Source organism: Cinclus cinclus, chromosome 3 (assembly GCF_963662255.1).
Source record: "Cinclus cinclus chromosome 3, bCinCin1.1, whole genome shotgun sequence".
Classification (NCBI taxonomy): domain Eukaryota; kingdom Metazoa; phylum Chordata; class Aves; order Passeriformes; family Cinclidae; genus Cinclus; species Cinclus cinclus.
Window position 1 is genome coordinate 90,345,366 of NC_085048.1, and position 20,545 is coordinate 90,365,910.

Here is a 20,545-nt window from a genome sequence, read left to right on the forward strand (position 1 = left end):
CTGCCCGCCCCGCGCACGCGCAGCCGCGCACCTGACCCCGCCCGCCCGGCGCGGCCGCGGGAACCGGCGGCGGGCGAGGCCGGGAGGCCCCGCCCCCGTCCCCCAGCAGGCCAATCAGAGGAGGCGGGCGCGGCGCGGCGCGCTCGCTGCTGACCAATGAGGGCGCGCGGCGCGCTTGGCGGGCCGGTCGTTTGGCGGGAGCTGGCGCGTTGCGCGCCGGCAGTGTCCCCGTGGCCATGCTGTGCCGCGCGCTGCTCCGCCGCGCCGCCGCCGCGCCCGCCCGTGAGTACCGCGCCTTTCCGCACTCCCCCCCCGTCCCCATCCGTCCCCACCCGTACCCATCCGTCCCCGGCCGCCTGTACAGCCGTGGCGGCCGCCTCGCGGCTCCTGGCGCCCGAGCCTGTGGTGTCTGAGGCGCTTACGGTCCCGTCTGTCCCGTTGTAGATCGGTCCTCAGCGCTTCCCCTGCAGCATCTCTTGGACAGCTACCAGTGCAGCCAAGAAGATGACCACCTGTCTTACGGGGAAACGGGAATGCCGGTCCCTCCTTTCGGCTGCACCTTTTCTACAGGTAAAGTCGCCTCCTGGAAGACCTTCTGGGGGGCCAGGCTCTGTTGTCAGCAGTTTCTTATTTTAAAGTGAGCTGGTAGCAGTGTGCTTGCTCCCATATGTGATAAACATCGAATCCTGGTGCTCCGAGATATACTGATGGAAAGTTTTCCCTGAAAGAACCAACTGCAAAGCATTGATTTTAATGCCTCTTTGTTTCATTTGTGTGTTTAAAGGTCTGTCCTCTTGGTGATAGTGTGAGGCTACATAGCTGCAAAACTGGGCTTTGTTCAAAATATATAAAAACTATAATAGGGTGGAGAATATTAGGTGGGAATCAGAGGTGGATGGATGTCACCAGGTAGTTAGACATTGCACATAAAGCATTTCCCCATGATGGAAGAAAGGAGTAAGCAATGAAGCTCCTGGATCGTCAGAGCAAAACTTTTTCATTCATTGTACTCTAGTTTTGGCATGAGATTTTGCATTTCTCTAAGGTGGCTTCCTGCTTTTTGAAGTCAGATCGTGGAAAATGCTGGAGGTCGTAGATGATAGGTACTTTAGATACAGAAAACTGTAACTAAAACCTATTATAGCGGTGAAAGAGGCATTATCTCAAGAGTTGCTCCTGGAGCCATTTGATTGCCCGTGTACAGTCATTCCTGAATGGAACATCTGGAAAAAATGCTTGTCAATATTTTAACACTTGGGTTGCCATGTAAATGCTGTTTATTTCACAGCTTTATGTTTGCTGCATTCCCTGTTTAAAGCATCTGTGGCCTTTCACAATGAGCATGGGTATGATTACGTATTAGTTACATAATATAATATGCTTCGATTCCTTTTCAGCCCCAAATTTGGAGCACGTTCTGGCAGTTGCAAATGAAGAAGGGTTTGTTAGACTGTATGACACTGAACCACAGACCACCCGCAAGCTCATCTTTAAAGGTAAATGTTGTAGAGAAGGCGGTTTTCATTTGATGTGACAAGTATGTGATTTGCTGGAATCACAGAGAGCTTTTTGCAAGTCTTTAAAACACTTATTGTAGGCAGTACTTTATTCCTTCCACTTACTTTGCTGAGTCTTCTTTACAAAGCAGCAGCATGAATGTGCTCTTAAAACAGCAGTAGTAGATTAATTGTTCTGTGTTGTCTTTCATGCCTAAGGCAAACTGTTGACTGAGATTTGTGATTTCAGTGTCTGATGTCATTTAGTCTTCTGCAAAATACCATTCTGTGATACACCGAACTAATCTTGGCTTTTGTTTTCTTGTTAGAATGGCAGGCTCACTCAAATGCTGTATTTGACCTTGCCTGGGTGCCAGGGGAACACAGGATTGTAAGCAGTCTTTTGCCATCCGAATTTTTTTTAATGCTTTGGCAACTGTGTACAGAAAATGACTAAAGCTTTTTATTTTTCCCTCTGAAGGTCACTGCTTCAGGAGATCAGACAGCCAAGGTGTGGGATGTGAGAGCTGGCGAACTTCTTGGTATATGCAAAGGTCATCAGTGTAGCCTCAAGTCAGTTGCTTTTTCTAGATTTCAGAAAGGTAAATGTTGATATTCCTGTTGTCTGTTTTTTTCCTTTTTCTTTCATCCTGGCAAAGTACTTCAAGGGCTAAAAAAGGGCTTTGGAGTCTGACAGGTACCAGTAGCACAGGCCCAAGCAGTGACCCAGCCAGGAAAGCAAAACTATCTTGTTGGAACTTGATGGTGTCCTGATGCTAAAATCTGCACATTTCTGATCTTGGGCAAAGATAGGATAGGATATCTGCTTCTATAGCCGAGTGTGTGAATATGCGTTTCATAAGCTGTTTTCTCCAGTGGGAGTAAGAAAAGAATAATAAAAGTAAGGGAACAAGTCAAAAAGTATGGCAAAACAATGGCCTGAATTTTGTATTCCTAGGATGGGCATCCCAAGTGGTGGGACAGAAGAGCCAGGGCTACATAGATGGCATTGTACTGCATTCAATTAATTAAATGAATGCTTTTGTAACTAATAACACTTTTTTTTTCTCTCAGCTGTTTTCTGTACTGGAGGGAGAGATGGAAACATCATGGTTTGGGATACCAGGTGCAACAAGAAAGGTAAATAAATTTTCAGATACGTATCAAAAAAGCTTGGTATCATGTAAAAGGACTGCTCAGATAGACTTGCTGGACTGATACTTTTGATTACAATATAGGCAGCAGAGGATTCTCAGATAACTGTGCTGCTTTAGGTGCTGTAAGAGGATGAAATAAGTATCTCTGCTATGTATAGTACATTTCTCCATTTTGCTGCAAATCTGGGATTGTTGCATCAAACCACAGGCTGGTTTGATAATTCCCTGTGTGTCGGTAAGGATATGAGGTTGGATAGAATGCAACCCTGTTAGGGCAACACAAAAGCAGATGAGATGGGAGAGATTGCTTAGGTCAGAGCCATCCAGAGGGGTGAAGAAAAGCTGGAGAGGCTCCAGCCAGATATGAAGGAAGGTAGAAAGTGTAGAAAAAAGAGCTTGTGAGTGCTGGTAATAGCTGAATATGTTGTGGGAACACCTACTATAAACACGGTGTGAGTTCGTTCTGCTCCTCTTTCTATTTCCTGGAGCTTTTTCTCTCCAGCCCCTTCCCTTTATGCCTTTTCCAGTTCTCTGCTCTGCCACAGCAGTTTCTTTGCCTGAACGTGTCTTGTTCTTCCATCTGTCCCAGGTTCCCTGGCTTTTCAAACAGACAAGTGAATGAAAAGGCTTGACTCCACATGACTGAAATAGAAGGTGTAGGAGAAAAAAAAAGTAGAGAAGTTGTAGTAAGGCAGTACATTTCATAAAGTAACAGACAAAAGGCCAAACAGAAATCATAAAATAGAGTAGAAAAGCACTGGAAGTTTTCCAGGGGGTGCAGTTTTGCTTGATATGAGGTGAACACTCCAGACCAGGACGCATGTGAAAAACAGAACAAGGGGTAATGATTTCCAAAGGCAGCCTGCCTAGATCAGTTCTAGTTTCATTGTCCATGCTTTACTGACCTCTGTAGTTTTTTGCATTGTGTTCTTCTCAGTGGTTTTGTATGTAAGTAGTTTTTGTTTTCAGAATACAGTAGTGACTTTAAAGGTTAACCTAAGCCACCTTTTAGGACTAATCCCAAGATGATGCCTGTTTTATTAAAGTGATAGCAAAATTGCTTGTAAACTACTAATTGAAATGTCTTTGATTTCTTTCAGATGGCTTTTACAGGCAGGTGAATCAAATCAGTGGAGCACACAATGTGGTTGACAAGCAGACTCCTTCCAAACCTAAGAAGAAGAGGCAGAACCTCAGAGGACTTGCTCCCTTGGTGGTGGGTATCTGGGCAACAACCAAGATGTCTCTTCTGGGGACAGTGTTGTTCACAGAATTCTTCCTAAGTAAATATAGTGAGAAATACATGGTTTGTATGTGGCAAATGCTTCTATTTATCTTTACAGAGATAGGGGTTTTTTTTTGTCATGGTCATTTGCTATGGCTAATTTTAGATATTGTTTAGTTGCCTAACAACCCATGTGCCATAAAAGCCAACTTTGGGCAAATGCTATGTGAAAATACTTTTATTTTTTTTCCTCCCCAGAGAGGAAAGGAGTGGCCAGCATTCCTTTTTTGAGGGGGGAGATATGAAGAGTTGGTTTTTTTTCCTGTCTTTTTTTTTACCCCCTTAATTTGAGCAGACAAATTACTGCCTTACTGGAGTAAGACCTGATGATTTTTAATCTATTAAACCTTGTGATGAAGGCTGCTCTCTTATCTGTGTTCTGAAAGGTGTAATCTCAAATTGCTGCCCAAACACTTATCTCTCAGTGGCAGTTCACTGGTGGGAGTGTTTGAAGGATTGTTGTGTCCTAAATGACTGTTCTGCTGCCTGGCTAGGACAAGGTTTTCCCTGCATTCACATGGCCTTGAACTAAGCAGTAAGATCTTTGCTGATCTTAAAAGAAAATAAAGTTCTTTTTTCTTCTCTTTTTAAGGATTTCCAGCAGAGTGTAACTGTGGTGCTGCTTCAGGATGAGCATACTCTTATCTCTGCAGGAGCTGTTGATGGGTAAGGAGGGAGGATGCCTGCTTTCTTGTCTATTCTGTGTGCTCAGTGGCATAAAAAGATTGGGATACTTTCTCTCTAATATCACTCAGTGGCCAACAAGGCTACAGCTACTGCTAGGTGGAATCAACAGCTATGCTGCCAGCTTGCATTGGCTTTGCTTCCTTACTGGAGATTGCAGTACTGGACAAACTGTGATATGTGGTAAATGTTCATTTTAGTGTCTTAGCTATGGGGCTGAATGAGAGCAATTCTTCCCTCTCTCTCTCTGTTCTCATGGTCCTATGACACCACACACAGTCTATTGTTAGACAGCCTTTTTGGATGTGAGTGGCTGGTCAGGGCCTGGATATCTGTAGGCGTGCCTGAGCAAATGTTGCTTTGAGTTACAAAAGATGCATTCTCTTAGGTGCCAGATCCCTAGCAGCATCTTGGAGCTTGAGCAAACTGTCTTATTGATTGGCATGGAAATGATCCTCTTGGACTAGATTCTTTAGCAAGGTTCCATGCAGTCAGAGCCTTTCTGAGGCAGAGAAGATTGACTCTCCTGCATATGGTTCATGACAAAGACTTGCTCCCAAAGAGCAAGTAAAAAAATTGAAAGACTTAATTTTTAAAACTACAAACTAAAACTACTTTTCAGAAGTATAAAGGCATCTTTGTATTTCCTTTTAGTAGTGGAAGGAAGTTGGCTTCTAGGCTCTTGTTCTGTCTCCTCACCCATGGCCAGCAGAGCAATTGTTTGGCTGTCAGCATGGGTCTGCTCTGCTTCTGCTCAGTTTTTGTCTCCTTAGCACTGGTTACTCCTCAGTCATGAGCAACCTGACTTCCTGTGCTCTTAAAAGGCTTTATCAGCATAGAAAGGGAAATTTGGAAGCTGAAGACTCTCGTTCTTTTCTGTTGCAGCGTGATCAAAGTGTGGGACCTGCGCAGGAACTACACCGCTCTCCGTCAGGAGCCGCTGCCCGCCAGGTCATTCTGCTACCCTGGAACCAGCACTCGCAAGCTTGGTAAGGCCCTGGACATGGAGCTGTTAAGAGTGCAGAGTGAATTTAAGAAGTACTGTCAGTGACATTTCTTATCTTTATAGCCAATTGTTGATTAGACTGCCAAACTCTGTTGGGTGTTTTGATTGCCAATACCAAATTTTCAAGTTGAAGAGTGAATGTGCCTGGCTTTTGTATCACTGCACCAACAATAAAAAACTTGCAGAAGCCTCACCCCAGTGCATTTGCATAAACAGCGTTGAGGAACAGTAGAGCTCTTGATGAGGAATTTAGCTAGTCATTTTGCTACATGAATAAAATTCAGATTGAACTTTCTTTGCGTTGTATCTTGCAAAGACAACAGACTGGGCTGGATTTTTATATTATCACCTCTTGAAACTGTTATCAAAAATGATAGCATGCTCGTTCATGTTTCTCTGTCTTCTTTGTATCTTTAATGCCTTACAACGTTCTGATGCAACACAGTAATTCCTGATGATTTGTCTGATGAATGTGGTAATGGTCCATGTCAGTCCCAGGAACAGGAGGGAAATCCTCAAGGAGGTAGTTGTGAAATAATTTGCCTGCAGGGAAAGATTTTTCTTGCGCCTCAATCACTAGGAAATCAGAGAATGGCTTGTTGTACCAAAGCATGAGGGTTTCTCTTTCTTTTTGATCTTGCTTCTACAATTGTTTGTTCCTGTTATATGTTTGAAATCAAATTAATCACTTGCCTATTCTGAAGGTGCAATTCCTTTCTAAATACCACCCTGAGTCCTCATGAGAAAATGTAGATGCTATTCTAGAAACATTTCTTCAGCAAGTGCTCTGTCAGATGTAGAAACTTTACCATTACAATCTCATACATATTACAGATCCTTTCCAAATTTCCTTCTCTGGGCATTTCTTTGAGAATGTCTCTTTTCCAAATTTTTTTTCTTATGAAGAACTTCTCTCTTTCTCTGTAGGATATTCTAGCCTGGTTTTGGATTCCACTGGTGCTAATCTGTTTGCTAACTGCACTGATGACAGTATCTACATGTTCAATATGACAAGTTTAAAGACCACTCCAGGTAAGCATGGTATCTGTGGAAATAGCTGCTGAAAGAATAGATGTTACAGAGTGTAGAAGGCAAGTTTGTCCCTCTGACACAGAGAGACAGGGACTAGGTTCCACACTTGAAGGAAGGAGAGATCCACATTTTGTGCTAAGCCATCCACATAAAATTAATAGCAGATACTGGTTCAGCCAGACAGGGACTGATGGTAGTTTTGGTGTTATCCAGTGAGGAATGGCTACTATCCAGCCTGAAACATGTTTGAATCTTCTGCTTACTGGCAGCCACTGATTTGTCAGACTTTTAGATGTGAATCTACTGAAAGTGGTCACCTGATAACTTCAGATATTTGAAGATGTCTTTTCAATGTAACTTCTACCACAGTTTCTGGAAGAAAGGATCTCCAGCATATCAAGGTGCTTCAGCCTTTTGGATTCCTTCAGCTCTGCATCTTTGACCTTTACATGCACAAGATGGGCCTGAGCCTTTGGTGCACGGAGCTGTTTTGCTGTAGGCCAGTGGCAAAACTTGTCAGATGCATTCCAGCCCAGACACATAATTTCTTTTCCATTGCCTTTTCTCAGTCTCTCAGTTAACTGAAATTAAATGAACAACGTGTCCTTCTGTCTGCTCCTTAGGAAGGCAGTCTGGTGGGTGGGAACGATTCCAGAGTGGAGAAGCGCTGCGAGTAGTAAATCTTAATGTCTTGGTTGTTGAGGTTAACCCCGGGTGCCAGCTGCCCTGTGGGAATGGGCTGCCTGGCCTGTCCCCTCACAGGAGCCAACACATCCCTCGGTCTCCTCATGGAGTTCTTGCCCTTTGTGCGCAGCCCAGGCAAGCAGTGTCTCCCCGTGCTCCCGAGCAGTCTCTCCCGTGCTCCGGCTGGCTGGAACTCCGGTGGTGCGGCTCCTTGGAGCGGAGCTCCCGCAGAGGGCAGCGCCTGCCCGCCCTTGTGCCGCCCTCGGGGCTGTCGCTGCTCCTACCCAGCGCTGAGGCGGCTGCAGCTCGCCAGGAAATCCTCCCGTGACAGCGCTTGCTGCCTGGCTGGGGACGGCTTAGTGGCCACTGCGCTGGGAGAGCGCAAAACAAAAAGAAAATAAAAAAATAAAAGGGTATTGTGGGGTTAGCAACTCTTCAAAGGCCACTACGTGTCCTCTTGGTCTGTGGGTCCTTCCTTTGTGAGAGCCACTACTAAACCAGGGCTGGAGGAGAGGTGCCAGCCCGGCCTGGGCTGCCCTGGGACACTTGTGCTTCGTGCCCCATGAGAGGACAGGACGTGGTGCAGCCGAGCGCTCCACATCCACGCTGGGCTCTCCTGCCAGCTGAAGGCCCTTGTGGGACGGGAATGTCGGCCGTGGGGGTGATGGTTTCAAGGCTTTAGCAGGCACTGCTAAGCCTTTAAATACAGGAGTGCATAACTGGTGAAATGCAGGTTTTATGGATGAAATAAAGCTGCTGGCAGCGGGAGGAAGGAGCAGCCAGGGCCTTTGATGGCACCTGTGTGGAAGAAGGCTCCTCTTGTGGGACAGGTGATGGCAGCTGAGGGAGGGAGAGACAGGGAGCCTGAACCGGAGTGGTGGGGCAGCCCAGGTGAGGGCTGAGCCTGCTTGTGATACGGGTCAAGCTAGAGCTTTAACAAAACTGCCACTGGTTTGTTTGGGAAGCCTGAAGGGTTCCAGCTGAATAATACAAGCTTCCTGCTGCCACAGCCCCAGAGCAAAGGAGCAGTACAACCACTTTCTCCAAAGGATATGTGGCTAGGCAGGAAAAGCCTGTAAGATCAGCCCTCCTTACACAACTGACTCCAGGGCTATGCACTGAGTGGGGCTTTTATTTGTATTTTAATTTTATTTTCTCTATACAGTGGCTGTTTTCAGTGGACACCAGAATTCAACCTTTTACATCAAATCCAGCACCAGCCCAGATGACCAGTTCCTGGTCAGTGGCTCGAGCGACTGCAGCGCGTACATCTGGAAGGTGAGGCAATGGGCAATGCACCCAAGCATGCAGCCTGGAGCTGCTTTTGCTTTTCGTGTTCACATAGAGCACTCCTTGCTTCCCAGTCCTACCCAAAGCAGCGTGGGGCTAGCTCCTGGCATGTTGTGCCTGGAGTGTGTATGTTGCTGTCAAGGCTTCATGTAATTGTTTAATGTAAAACAGAGCTAACCTCCTGCCATCAGTACATCTCTCATCACTACTGCTTTTGCAAATTGCTGTTCTTAATCTGGTTTTAATGGGCATTAAAATCCTCTTTCAGTCCTGTTGATTCAGGCAGCTGTGACAAGTAGGCAGACAGTTCTCTGTTCATATTTAGCAATGGAGCACATTAGCAGAAACCTAAAAGTTTAATTGTTTTAAAGGGCACTCTTTCCCTCCACCTCTCTTTTCCAGCTCCTGCTTCAGACACAGCTTTTTCTCATACTTAGTATACAGTAGTTAAAGCCTTTGTGTTGTAGCAAGGGCTCAGCCAGAGCCTTCTGCAAAATTCCAAAGCACTGTCTGACAGCTGAGGGGCTTCATCACTTAGCATCTTGCAGTGACACGTAGGAAATGAAAATGTCAGCAAGACGGTAGCAGCCACCTCAGAATAAGGCATTCCTCAGGTTCTGTTCTTCATGTTCCTCATATGGAGACAGAAACCACCAGTGACTGCCTGTTTCAGGTTTGGGATAATTTTTAGCGAATGTTGACTTGTGTATCCATTTCACAGTGAGTTTGAAAGTCAAGTACAGACCTCTCAGAAGTGAGGGTCAGCCTGCTGAGATTGTGGATTGAGCATGTAGCCTCTTTAATTTGGAGAACACTTGGAAGCAGCTGAGTTGCTCACTCAGTGGAGGCAGGAGTGTGGTGGCAGGACTACTTAATGCCAAGTGGTGCTGTTTTCACCTTCCTTGTGTTCTGTGCAAATTCAGCAAAAATGCCTGTGCCAACTTGAGTTGCACATTCTGCAGTCTTGTGTTTTGATACTTTCCTGGAACATAGGCTGGGACTCAGTTGAGAGTATTCAAGGATGTCATTATATCTCAAAATTTAAGCATTTGAGCAGATTTAAAATGCATTTGTATACAGAAGGCTTCTGTTGCTATCACACATGAGTGACAGATTGTATTGCATATTTATAAAATAAATCATCAGATGATTCCTTTTTATTTTAATACCATGGTCTTATAAGAAAGTGGAACTTCAGTGCATTTGTCTCTTTCAAGATCTGTCGTATTCAGAAGCTCTTAATTTTAATGTTGAGAGATTTGACTCTGAAACTTACGTATCTTTTCATGGCAGGAGGACTTACTATGCTGTGAAAAAAACCTATGGTTAGATGTTGCATGAGTAGTTAACAGGTAATGATGTAAGGATCCTAATGAAGAGCTCTTTCTGTATCTAGAGAGGAATAAAATGCAGAGGAAGACCTTTTCTACTCAGATGATTTCTTCGAGAAACTTCTGCAGCAGTGCTAAATTTGTGTTTGAGTGAGAAACAATGTGGATAGAAGTTATTGCTGATAAGGATGCTGTTTTAGTCTGTTTTCATATACAAGTCACTTCTAGATGATGACCACTTCCTTTATTGTGTTGGGTTTGGTTTTTCTTAAATTAGGAGTTCATCAGTTAATGAACTCTCACTCTTGAACAACCATAAGATTATACACACTGAAGAGCAGAGAGGTTTTCCTCCACGAAGATGGTACCTATCTGAGTTACCTTCGTGGTAATAAAAAGATACCATTTGTAGACTTGTACTTCCATTGTCCTTTCAACCCTTTGATGTGGGTCACTCCCAGGAAACCATATCAAGTTATGCTTTGGTGTGTCCTAGCCCTGGAATGGATGTGTTTCTGTATCATATGATGCACAAAACTATAGACACCATTTTATGCTGCATCTTGAAAATGGATGTAGCAGCTGTTTCCAGTGAGGAGAGTAACTAAAAAAAAGTCTCATTTCCTAGGTTTCTCTTTTTAACCTTGCCACAATAGGCCTCAGTTCCCCAACAATATCCTGTCAATTTAGGCACAAAAAGCAGCCTGTGCTGTGGGTAATCCTGACTTAACACATGCAGACTGGCTGACAGTATTCTGCCACACACAGTGGACACAGGCATAACTCTGCACTTCTCTTCCCTTCATAGTAATATAAATTTGGTATAGTTGATTTCATTTACACTACTATAGAGTAAAACCACCATGTCCTAGAAAGAGTAATTCCCTTCCTCTGCTTTCCTTCCAGCAATCAGTGGCTACTGGACCACTGTTTTGGCTGTTATGAATATGTAATAACAAGACTGCTATTAACTGTAAGTGAAGGTGTTCTGTGCGCCAAGATCTCCTGTTTATTCCCTAAACAGGGATTTCGTTTCCATGGCATTGCATGTTTTGGCAGTGAAGGAAATGCTCTGACCAAGGCGTTTAGTAGGTATTTAGTTAAGTGATTGCGTCTGTCAATGCCAGGAGAAAAAAGGGTCCCATTAAGATGAACCTGTTTGTATCAAAACAACTTAAGTTCTGAAGATGCAGTTTTGCAGGCTGTTATAGATGATCTACAAGAGAAAAATGCTTGTAAATCAGAAGCCTTACCCAAAGTCTTGCATCTTCCTTTGAAACATATATGTAATGTCTACTCCTTTTCCCAGACAGTAAAGGATCTGTTCATTCCCTTAGTCATTTATGCAAATCCCCTTGATAAATCTCCCTTATAATGTTACATCAATGATGGTGACTCACAGCTCCAGAAAGGATTGCTTGCTGAAAGCAAGCAAAACTTGGATAGAATCTCTGTGTGTGTGTGTGTGTGTGAGTGAGTTATGTGTGCGTGTGTTTTTTTTTTTTCTTTGGGCCACTTAATGTTGGCTTCAGCTCTGTCTGTCATTTACAGAAGCTGGAGTCCAAGTAGCAATACTGTAGAACAGGAGAAAGATTTTTATGAAGCATGTGAGAGAAGTGGAGATCAGTTGAATTGAATGTGAGTGATTTAGAGAGCTTTCCTGTGAACTCTTAAAAGGGTCTCTGGTCCAGCTGATTGGTTGGAGAAGGAACAGGCACTTGGAAGTTGCACAAATGCCAGTTCTGAAGCCAGTGAAAGTTCATCTATGGGATTTTGTTGAGAGTGGCTTCATTTTTTTTAATGAACCATTTACCTGTGATTTGGATATTGCTAACATAGCAGCAGAATTTATTTGCCTAACCCGATTCAAAAGATGAGCCTTGCAACATTTAAGCATCTTACCTGGAACTGGTAGAGATACTTAAAATGCTTGTGTCATGTTTTGGGCTGTCAAATCTGGAGGCAGAATTCCTGTGTGTAGCAGGAATTGAACAAGTGTTTCCATGAACTGCTGCTTAGGACTTCCTCAGTTGTTGCCTCGTGATGACAGGCTGAGAGCATTTGATCTATGCATTTCATCCAGGAAAGATGGGAAGTATCCACATGCTTCACAGGTGGGATATGGGGTTTTTTGGAGATGTATATTAGGCTGTGTGCTTCTGACTGTTTATTTGTTTCTCTGTGGAATTTTTAAGGTTTCTGAGCCCAGCCTTCCTCCACGGATACTCCTCGGTCACTCTCAGGAAGTTACCTCCATTGCTTGGTGTCCTTCAGACTTCACTAAGGTTTGTCTTCTGCAAAATGGTCTTTACTGTGAAACAGTAGATGTGATGTGACAACATCTGCTTTTCAAAATGGCAGCAGCATTTGTTGTTTTGGGAGGAAATTTTTTGTCAATCGGTTCTAAAATGTTCATTTAGGGGACAGTAATCTGACCATGTCATATTAGCATGATGTATCAGAACATTTTTATTATTTTCAGATAATTTAGGCTGAGAAGTACTAAGAAATTGCAAATCAGTAAAGACCTCCCCTGATGAGAGCTTGATACTACCTATAAGAGACAAAAGAATAAAATAATTTAGTAGGGCTTTCATAAGCCAAAGGCTTGTTTTGTTGCTCCATATTCACATCTTCCATCTTCCTTTCCCTCTGACCATTGGTACATCTTCTAGTCTTGTACAGAGTAGCAAGAAGTTTTGAATGCCCTTTAAAGCACATATGGACTCTTTTCCTTGTGACCTCTTTTCAGAATCTGAGCTGGTTTTGTGACAAAAAGAGCCTCCAGTGAAATTAGGTCAGTAGTTATGCACCAGGTGTCACTAAAAGGAAAACAACTGAAGTAGGAAATTGGTTCAAATGTTTGGCTTAGCTCAAAACTAGCAATAACCCTGAAAAATCCTGAACAGTGTCCTAATGATAGCCAGTTTCTTCCACCCCACAGCGTTAAAGAAGTCAGCTTGTTTCCCTAGCTTGCATTGCAGCACCAGTGCTTCAGTAAAGCGTTACAGTATGTGAGGGTGGGAGTCTTGCAGGGAAATATTAGGAATTGTTCTAGTTGTGTAAGGTGTGCAATATGAGATCTGGCATTTCAGATGAATTATGTGATGTAAAGATAGGCCGGTGTCGTGATCAAGATGAGTTGGAAATGCAGACCAATTCAGCCTTTAAAATTGTTACTGGCACAGGGAAGAAATAGTCAGCCATTGTTCAGATGCCAAAGCATAAGGAAAAGTGGAAAATGTGGAGCTAGGACAGGTCAGGAAGCTGCTTGGTGTGATTTGAAAAGCAAGGTTGCTTTCAGTAGGGACAACATTGTTGTGACAAAGGTTGGAGTAGAGACACTTTCCTCATTCAGATTGCTATGAACTTTCACCAGAGCATTTCCTTTTTCTTTCTACTGATTCTGTGCTGAGTCACCAGCTAATCTGCCTAAAGATAGCCATAAAATGTGGACTAGATGGGTGCTGCTCCTTTGGTCGAGATTCCAGACCTTTTTGGATCGCGTGATGCTGTGGCAGGGCTCTAGAGCTGTGTCCCTGCCAGAGCTGGGTTCTCTGCCAGATACTGCTGACATCTGACTCTGAAGAGATTGCACAGCTCATGCAACACCCATCCAATGTCACCTTCTCGGTGTGCTGCAAATGTTTGTCCCCAAGCAGAAGATGTCCTCAGCAACAGAGGCAGATTGAGATGCAGGTACAAAAAGGATCACAGCTGCTTTCGTCTACCGAGGGATTGAGATCTCAAAATGTGCCGTGACCCGACCAGACCAGTGTCTCTTACATAGCCATACAAAGCAAAATGGTTGGTGGTGAATGAGATTTCTGCATCAGAAAGACAGATGCAGCAGCCTTGCCTGCTTTAAAACAAATACTGCTGCCTGGTGCAGTAATGAAAGAGAGTTGAAACAATTTTCATTGTTTAATGGTCAGTCTTGTACCCCTTCAGCCAAGCTTCACCATCAGTCATATTGATGTGGTGTGTTGGATGTAGCTGTTCCAGTCACTCAGCCAGTGATCCATAGGATGTGCCCTGGCTACTCTAACACACAAATTTATACTTAGATTGCCACATGCTCTGATGACAACACTGTGAGGATTTGGCGCTTACAACGTAGTCCTGAGGAAGAGAAATCAGTATCCAGAAAAGCCAACTTGGTGGGCTGGGTCACTCAGAAGAAACCAGAAGAGCAACATGGAGCAGGTAAGGCCCCTAAGCTATCTTGCTCTGCGACATGGCTGCTGAATTTTGGCTGTTCCCTGTACCAACAAAAGCTTTTGGCTTGTCTTATTAGCCTTCTGAGGTTCTTCTCATATTAGGCAATTACTCATATAGCTAGACAAGCACTTGTAAATACTTCTGCCATCAACAGGACAAACTGGCTAAAGTAGCTTACAAGTATGACAAAGTCTGTATGGCCAGATTGCAAAGCAAATATTCATTGACACAGCTTGTTGGGTAGCCAGATCTTCATTGGGTTTCAGCAGAGTTCAGTAATTGAATAGCCAAAGGAGATGTTGCTGTAGCAACAACTCACCTTTTTTTTTTTTTTTTTCCCTCTAACAAATACTAAGTGAGAGCAGTAAGATCATATGCTTTTTCCAGTTTGGTAGTTTAACCAGCAAAGGGCTGACAGCACATATAGAGCCTTGGAATTCTGAACTGTTTGCTTCTGCCCATTGTTGAACTGTGTACAAATTTCTCAGGTGCAGTTATAAGTATTGTCTCTCTCTCTTCAGCTTCAGTCAGTGGCACTGACCACATACAGCCAAATGAAATGCTGTGTAGTGAAAGTACTTCAAAAAAGCACGTAGACAATTGTGATGATGGTAATGTCCCAGAATTAATCATCTATTCATGTGTTAAGTCTAGTGAACAAATGCAGTACCTTTCTACAAAGCCTGGGCACTCAGACAAGCTGTGCAGCATGCTCTGAGCTAGCAAGCAGATGTGGGTTCTCAAGAAGGGAGTCACTAAGCAGGTAGTACTCTAGACCAGAAGAAAAGAACCCTGATTGTAATATTGCTTTGATTTGTCTGTAACCTGCATTTTGTTGCAGTAGAGTAGGTGAAAGGAGAAGTGCCCTCCCCCCCAAAGTGAAGTGAGATGAGCTTCTCTGTAAAGTAGCTCTGAAACTAAGAATACAATAGCTTCCCCACAGCTGTTGCTGTGACTTCCTGCATTCTACCTATCTTTTCAAGCCACCCTCCAAATGAATTTCATCTTGGCTAACACAAATAAAGGCTGAAGGTCTCCAAATCCCCCTAATGGGATAACATTACGTCTAACTTTTTTGCCAGTGAGTGACTAGTCTAGCAGGAAGTCTGTAGGACAATAGGAGGGAGAGTGCCAGGTCCACTCCATACTGGTAATTGTTTTGTATGTGCACGCACTCTTCCTCAGAGAGGACTCAAAAATACCTTTGTGTCCCAGTTTCAGAAAAACAGAAGTAAGCATAAATCTAGACCAGAAACGTGAAATCTAAAGTATCTTACACACTAAATTTTACAAGTCGGGTTTGGCAGTAATACCAGAAAAAATTACTTATTTCTTGTTGCTCTTGCTGCATTAAAGCGACACAGGAGGGAAGAGGAAGTACACAGACACTGCAAACACAACAGCAGGCTTCCTGCTGACCTTGGCTCTTTAATACTAAACGTGTGCTGTTAGAATACAGGAGTTATCTGCAGAGACTGATTTAGAACTGGCAAGCAGAGTACTCTTTTGGTCCTGCTGAGATGAATCTAGGTAGCTCCCCACCCATTTCTGTGGAACAAATTGTGAGATTGAGGTTGTGTATTGGTTGTTGACCTATATCAAATGTAGCAAGCAGAGTTTCCTTTTCTTTGGCACTTATTTTTGTGGTTTCTTTAAGTCGTACTATTTTCTCTGTGGTTTTGTGTAACCAAATGTCGAGCAGGCCTGTGCATGGGTCCTTTGTGATTCTTAAATCTGGAAATTGATAATACCACTCTACAAGATTTGTGGCAGAGATGGTAGGAAACATCCAAAATAACCTGCTTTGGTATGATACAGGTTGACTGCAGGTATTTGCAGTATTGTACCATGTGCAGTGGCAGCATAAATGGAAACAGCTTGAAACTGGCTGTTTAGAAGCCTGACTGATGCATGCAGTCTTAGAAAATGAAGCCTGATCTTCATATTCTTTATCTCAAATTTGTGTTTGCTTTTTGCCATGATACTCACCCTACTCCCAGGATAACTCTTTTTCCATTGTCCAGTATATCCACAGCATAACTTTGACTGGTTAGGAATTCAAAGTGCTCATACCCAGCTAGTCATGCAATATTTCTGCTGAATTAATTTGTAACAGTCATTATGGATCAAGAGTTGCTGAGCTTGCTGCTTTCTTCCCCTCTAGGAGCTTAGATTTTTGAGTGCAACTAATTTCCCAGTTGAGTTATCATTGTCTTGTAAGTGCTCATTAAACCAAAGATTAGGAGAAGAAATCTTGGCAGTTGCGTTTGCATAGCCCAGACTGAAGCAAGTTTGTTATGAAGTAACACATTTTATCAGGAAAGAAGCCTTTAACTCTGGTTTTTGTGTTGAAGTTATTTGTAGTGGGATCCTTTCATATGGGATCCCATTCAATTTTGTTCTGATGAGGCAGTACTTGTATTTTGGATACTAGTTAGATAATGCAGTAAAAGGTTCAGAAGAGGCTTGGTGTGGTATACAACTAGGTCTGTAGGTGCTCACTCACCATGTTGTGTGTGAGACAGCCCAGCATTGTAAAGAAACTGGCAAGTTATTCACACTAGACTTGTCATTGTTCTAGTGGAGTGCTGGTGCTCAGAGTTGGGGAGCTTGGATTAAACCCCTGGTGCACATAAAATGTTCAGTGCTCTTGTGCCCAGCAGTGGAAGTGCACAGAGTAACTTAAGGCACCACCCCATTTAATTGTATCACCATGAGTTAGGTGAATGAGAAAGCAGGCAATCAACAAACCCACTAATGTGTTCCCTGTGGGATGGGGTTGGAAATAAAAAGAAACTTGAGAAAAAATTAAAACAGCCCTCTCTAATATTACTGCAGACAGAGATCCTTCCTACATATGATTTCCACTTTGGTAGTGAGGTCCTTAGGCCCCCGTGGACTGGTGTTCTCTGAATATTCAGAACTTCTCTTTTACAAGCAGGGGCATTTATATCTTGGCTAGTGAGCTCAAAAGCCACTGTGAGATGCCTGTTTGGGAATCATTCGTTGAGAGATTTTATTTCCTTTGGAATTTAAGTCCTTGTTCAGGAGGTGAAGTATTTCTCACACTCTCCTGGGTGTGGTAAATATCTACTGTCTCCATACTAATACAGCATTGCAGAAAATCCTCCAGCAAAAAGACAAGAGAATGAAAGTATGTCCTTCACTAAAAAATCTTTAAAATACACAGCTAATAACACCTGACTAGGAGCATTATTCACGTGGTAGGGCATCATAGTGTAAGACTTCCTTGGTATTGTAATTAGCTATGGGACCTGCTTACAGCACTTTTGTCCCTCAGCTCAGATATGCAGCTGTTAAAGATTCAGGCAGTTGTCTGGAGAAGCAAAATGCAAAGCTCCAGCAAGGCTAGATACACTTGGAAGATTCAAGATTTGTTTTGTCTGTTCATTTTGGCTGTAGCTCATGTAAGAGCACTCACTACCAAAGGGATAGATGTCAGATGTTATACAGATGTATTATATTTTATCAGCGCAATACAGGATTTTATAATGGACTTGTACCCGAAAGCAGAGGGACTTGCACAACTTACACACAGGGTCAGCACTGATTCCATCTCCTGGTTGCAAGGGATGTTTCTAAAAAGACTGTCTTTAATTTGCTGTTCCATGTTCCTCATCAGACTACTTATTTCTCCCTTCTCAGGACCACCAGCCAGCCCACAAAGCACTCCTGCCAAGGCCCTGGCGGCGGGCAGCACGTGCATTTCTTCCCCACGCCCTGCTGCCTGTGCTCCCACTCACTCCGGAGACCTTCCGCTGTCCACCAGCACTCCCACAGTCGCTCTCAAAACCCCGACCTCCACAGCCTCCGCCCCAGCCAAGCCACCTGGAACCAGCCCCTGTGCATCTCCCAAACTGATCCCTTCCTCCAAAATGTCCATCAAACACTGGGTTACAAGGACTCCATGCTCTTCTCCTCCAGAAGTGGAGAAAAAGGCTCTCTCTCCTAGAAAAGCCCTGGCAGAAGTCACCCAGGTCACCCAGGGTCTCCTAGAAGCTGCTTGCCCTCCTCAAGTCCCACACTCACAGTTTGAAAAGCGTGCCAAGAGAAGGCTTGACTGCAGCAAGGAGGCTGATGCAGGGCAGAAGTGTCTGCAGTCCTGTAGCTGTGTCACTGAGCTGGACCATGCAGCTAAGAAATCCAAACTGAACTTATGTCACTTGGTTCCAGACCAAAAAGCTTCTGATGAAGACTCTCTCAGCCTGTCTGACTTGTGTAACGACCCTGAAGGCTCCAGCCAAAGCCCAAAAGAGCCTTCCCTTTCAGGGAGCCATATTAATCCACCAGGCATTCAAACTTCCCCCTATATTTTCAGATCTCCATGTGGGAAAGACACTGAGGTAGTAGATAAGGAGAACAGTTTTCCTGAAAGAAAAAATTGGCTGTCTGCTCTGGGGGAGAAGCTACGGACTGGCAGACCTGGGAGCCAGAGCACATCAAAGAGCCCCCGTCACCCTGCAGTCCTGGTGCCAAAAGACAAGAATGTGTGGCAGTGGCCACTTCGCCGAAAACTGTAAGTAGGGCAGCCAACAATGTTATCATGAAATAAGTTATCCCTAGCTGCCACTCTCCCTTTGCTTGTTCCCTCCTGCTCAGACACAAAGCATTTTCTGATCCCTTTGACTTTGGACAAAAGGGATGATTTCTGGCCTAATAAGATGGATACATTAATGCTGTTATCTGCTAATCCCCTCCACGCAGGAACAGAATTTTTGTGATGTGTCCTTCATTTTCAAGGGACTTAAGGCACACAGGAGCTCAGAGATCCTTGCAGCTCTCAGCTGGATGTTTGAAGGATGTAGCTGTCTTAGATACAGCTCTACTCTGAGAGGCACAATAATGCCAACAGCTTTCCTGGCAGATCTCCTGTTTGTGTGTTCACCATCACATCTGCCTGTTTATGTTACCGGAAAGCCACTTAAACATTGGAAGAAAGAGCTAAATTATCTTCCATCTTGGGTAGCAAAAGAATTTGTTACCCATGTTAAAACTATGGGACATTAAATAATACCTTCAGTTCCTTCAATGGAAAAGTAGAAGAAAACAAGAACTGTGCAAGAGTGAGAGGGCAGGATTTGACCTACATCATCCTACTTTTAGTGTACAGGAAGCCTGGCACAGAGCTCATGCTAGGATCTGAAATTAAAGTTAAGCTTATAAAGCAGCTAACAACATTGGCTTGAGGTCTTAACTAGGAAATTACAATTGCATTTTTAAAAACAAACCAAACTTGACTCGTCTCTGAAACCAGACTCCCAAGTCCTCCACTGTCTTTGACTGAGTCTTGTTTCAGTAAATGCTAGGTAAATTTTCAGTCATCAAATGTTAGTTGTACTCTTGAGTATCTGATGCTAAAAGTTGTTGCCACCATTGGGGCTTATCTAGTTTCTTAGCTGATTTCATCCTTTCCAACACTTCTATCAGATACGACCTAGGCAGACCACCAGTCCTGAAGTTATTCATAGCAGCTGGACTCTTCATGTTATGGTTGCACCAAGAAATCTTGGTTATAGGAAGCCGACAACTACTTGTGACTACTTGTGCTTGATGCTCTACATGTTTAAACACAAGATGGAGAGATTTGCCCTGGAGAGAGTTTACTATAGAACAATTACCTCTCCTGCCCAGTATGCTCTGGTTCAGATTTTGGGATGCTCCTGTGTTGTTCTTGTAGCCTCAGGAGATGCCAAGAATACCCAACAGCATTCACTGAGTTTGCTTTATCTGGGAAATCTGCAGCTCTCTTATGTGCTGTATGGAAGCTGAAACTGCAGCTGAAGTGCATTTCTCATGGCAGTAGGACAACCCTGGGATTTAGGCAGAGTTGCCTGTAGATAGTAAGCCTCTTATCTGTGAGACAGATTGTAGTGACAAACCTTTCATTTACTCTCTCAGTTAGGAAGATGAGCAAACTAATACAATGATGGAGGGGAGACTTGGAGATTCCTGCAGCGTATGAGCTGTTAACCTACAAGTGCTTCATGTTGGTTTTGCTTTCATTTCTTGCTAGGCTGCAGCCACTTCAGTTTCCATGAGGAAGATATGCACATACTTCCACAGAAAGCCACAGAAGGATTGAAACAGCGGTGGTTGCACCTGAGGGATGTTGACACCGAGGTATCAAGACCAGACTTAATGCCAACAAGGCCCCAGGATTATGCAATTTGTTGTGAGACCTTCATAGACTTGAGGTTTTAGTCTTCCTGTTTTTAACGCTGTTAGCAGTTGAAGTGGGCTGAGTGTATAAAATCTACACAATACTTACTCATGGTCTCTTTCTGACTTAGGGTATGTATTTCTTTTATAAACAAATCAGTTTTTACGTGGCAACTGTT

General features: G+C 43.7%; 1 protein-coding gene across 1 annotated transcript; it reads left to right on the forward strand.

Annotated features, from left to right (window-relative positions):
* Positions 1-236: 236 nt before the first annotated feature.
* Positions 237-20,296, forward strand: DTL (denticleless E3 ubiquitin protein ligase homolog). The gene is made up of 15 exons (XM_062489284.1): positions 237-282; positions 445-570; positions 1,398-1,496; positions 1,826-1,887; positions 1,978-2,098; positions 2,571-2,636; positions 3,754-3,869; positions 4,531-4,604; positions 5,508-5,611; positions 6,556-6,660; positions 8,510-8,622; positions 12,161-12,250; positions 14,033-14,171; positions 17,853-18,723; positions 20,221-20,296. Exons 1-15 carry the CDS (start codon positions 237-239, stop codon positions 20,243-20,245), a joined length of 2,157 nt encoding a protein of 718 aa, XP_062345268.1. The 3' UTR covers positions 20,246-20,296.
* The last annotated feature ends 249 nt before the right edge of the window (positions 20,297-20,545 follow it).

Coding starts and splice junctions, on each gene's coding strand:
- DTL (XM_062489284.1), top strand. CDS start 237: ATGCTGTGCCGCGCGCTGCTCCGCCGCGCCGCCGCCGCGCCCGCCC. Junction 6,661..8,509: donor AAGTTTAAAGACCACTCCAG/GTAAGCATGGTA, acceptor TTCTCTATACAG/TGGCTGTTTTCAGTGGACAC. Junction 12,251..14,032: donor GTCCTTCAGACTTCACTAAG/GTTTGTCTTCTG, acceptor ATTTATACTTAG/ATTGCCACATGCTCTGATGA.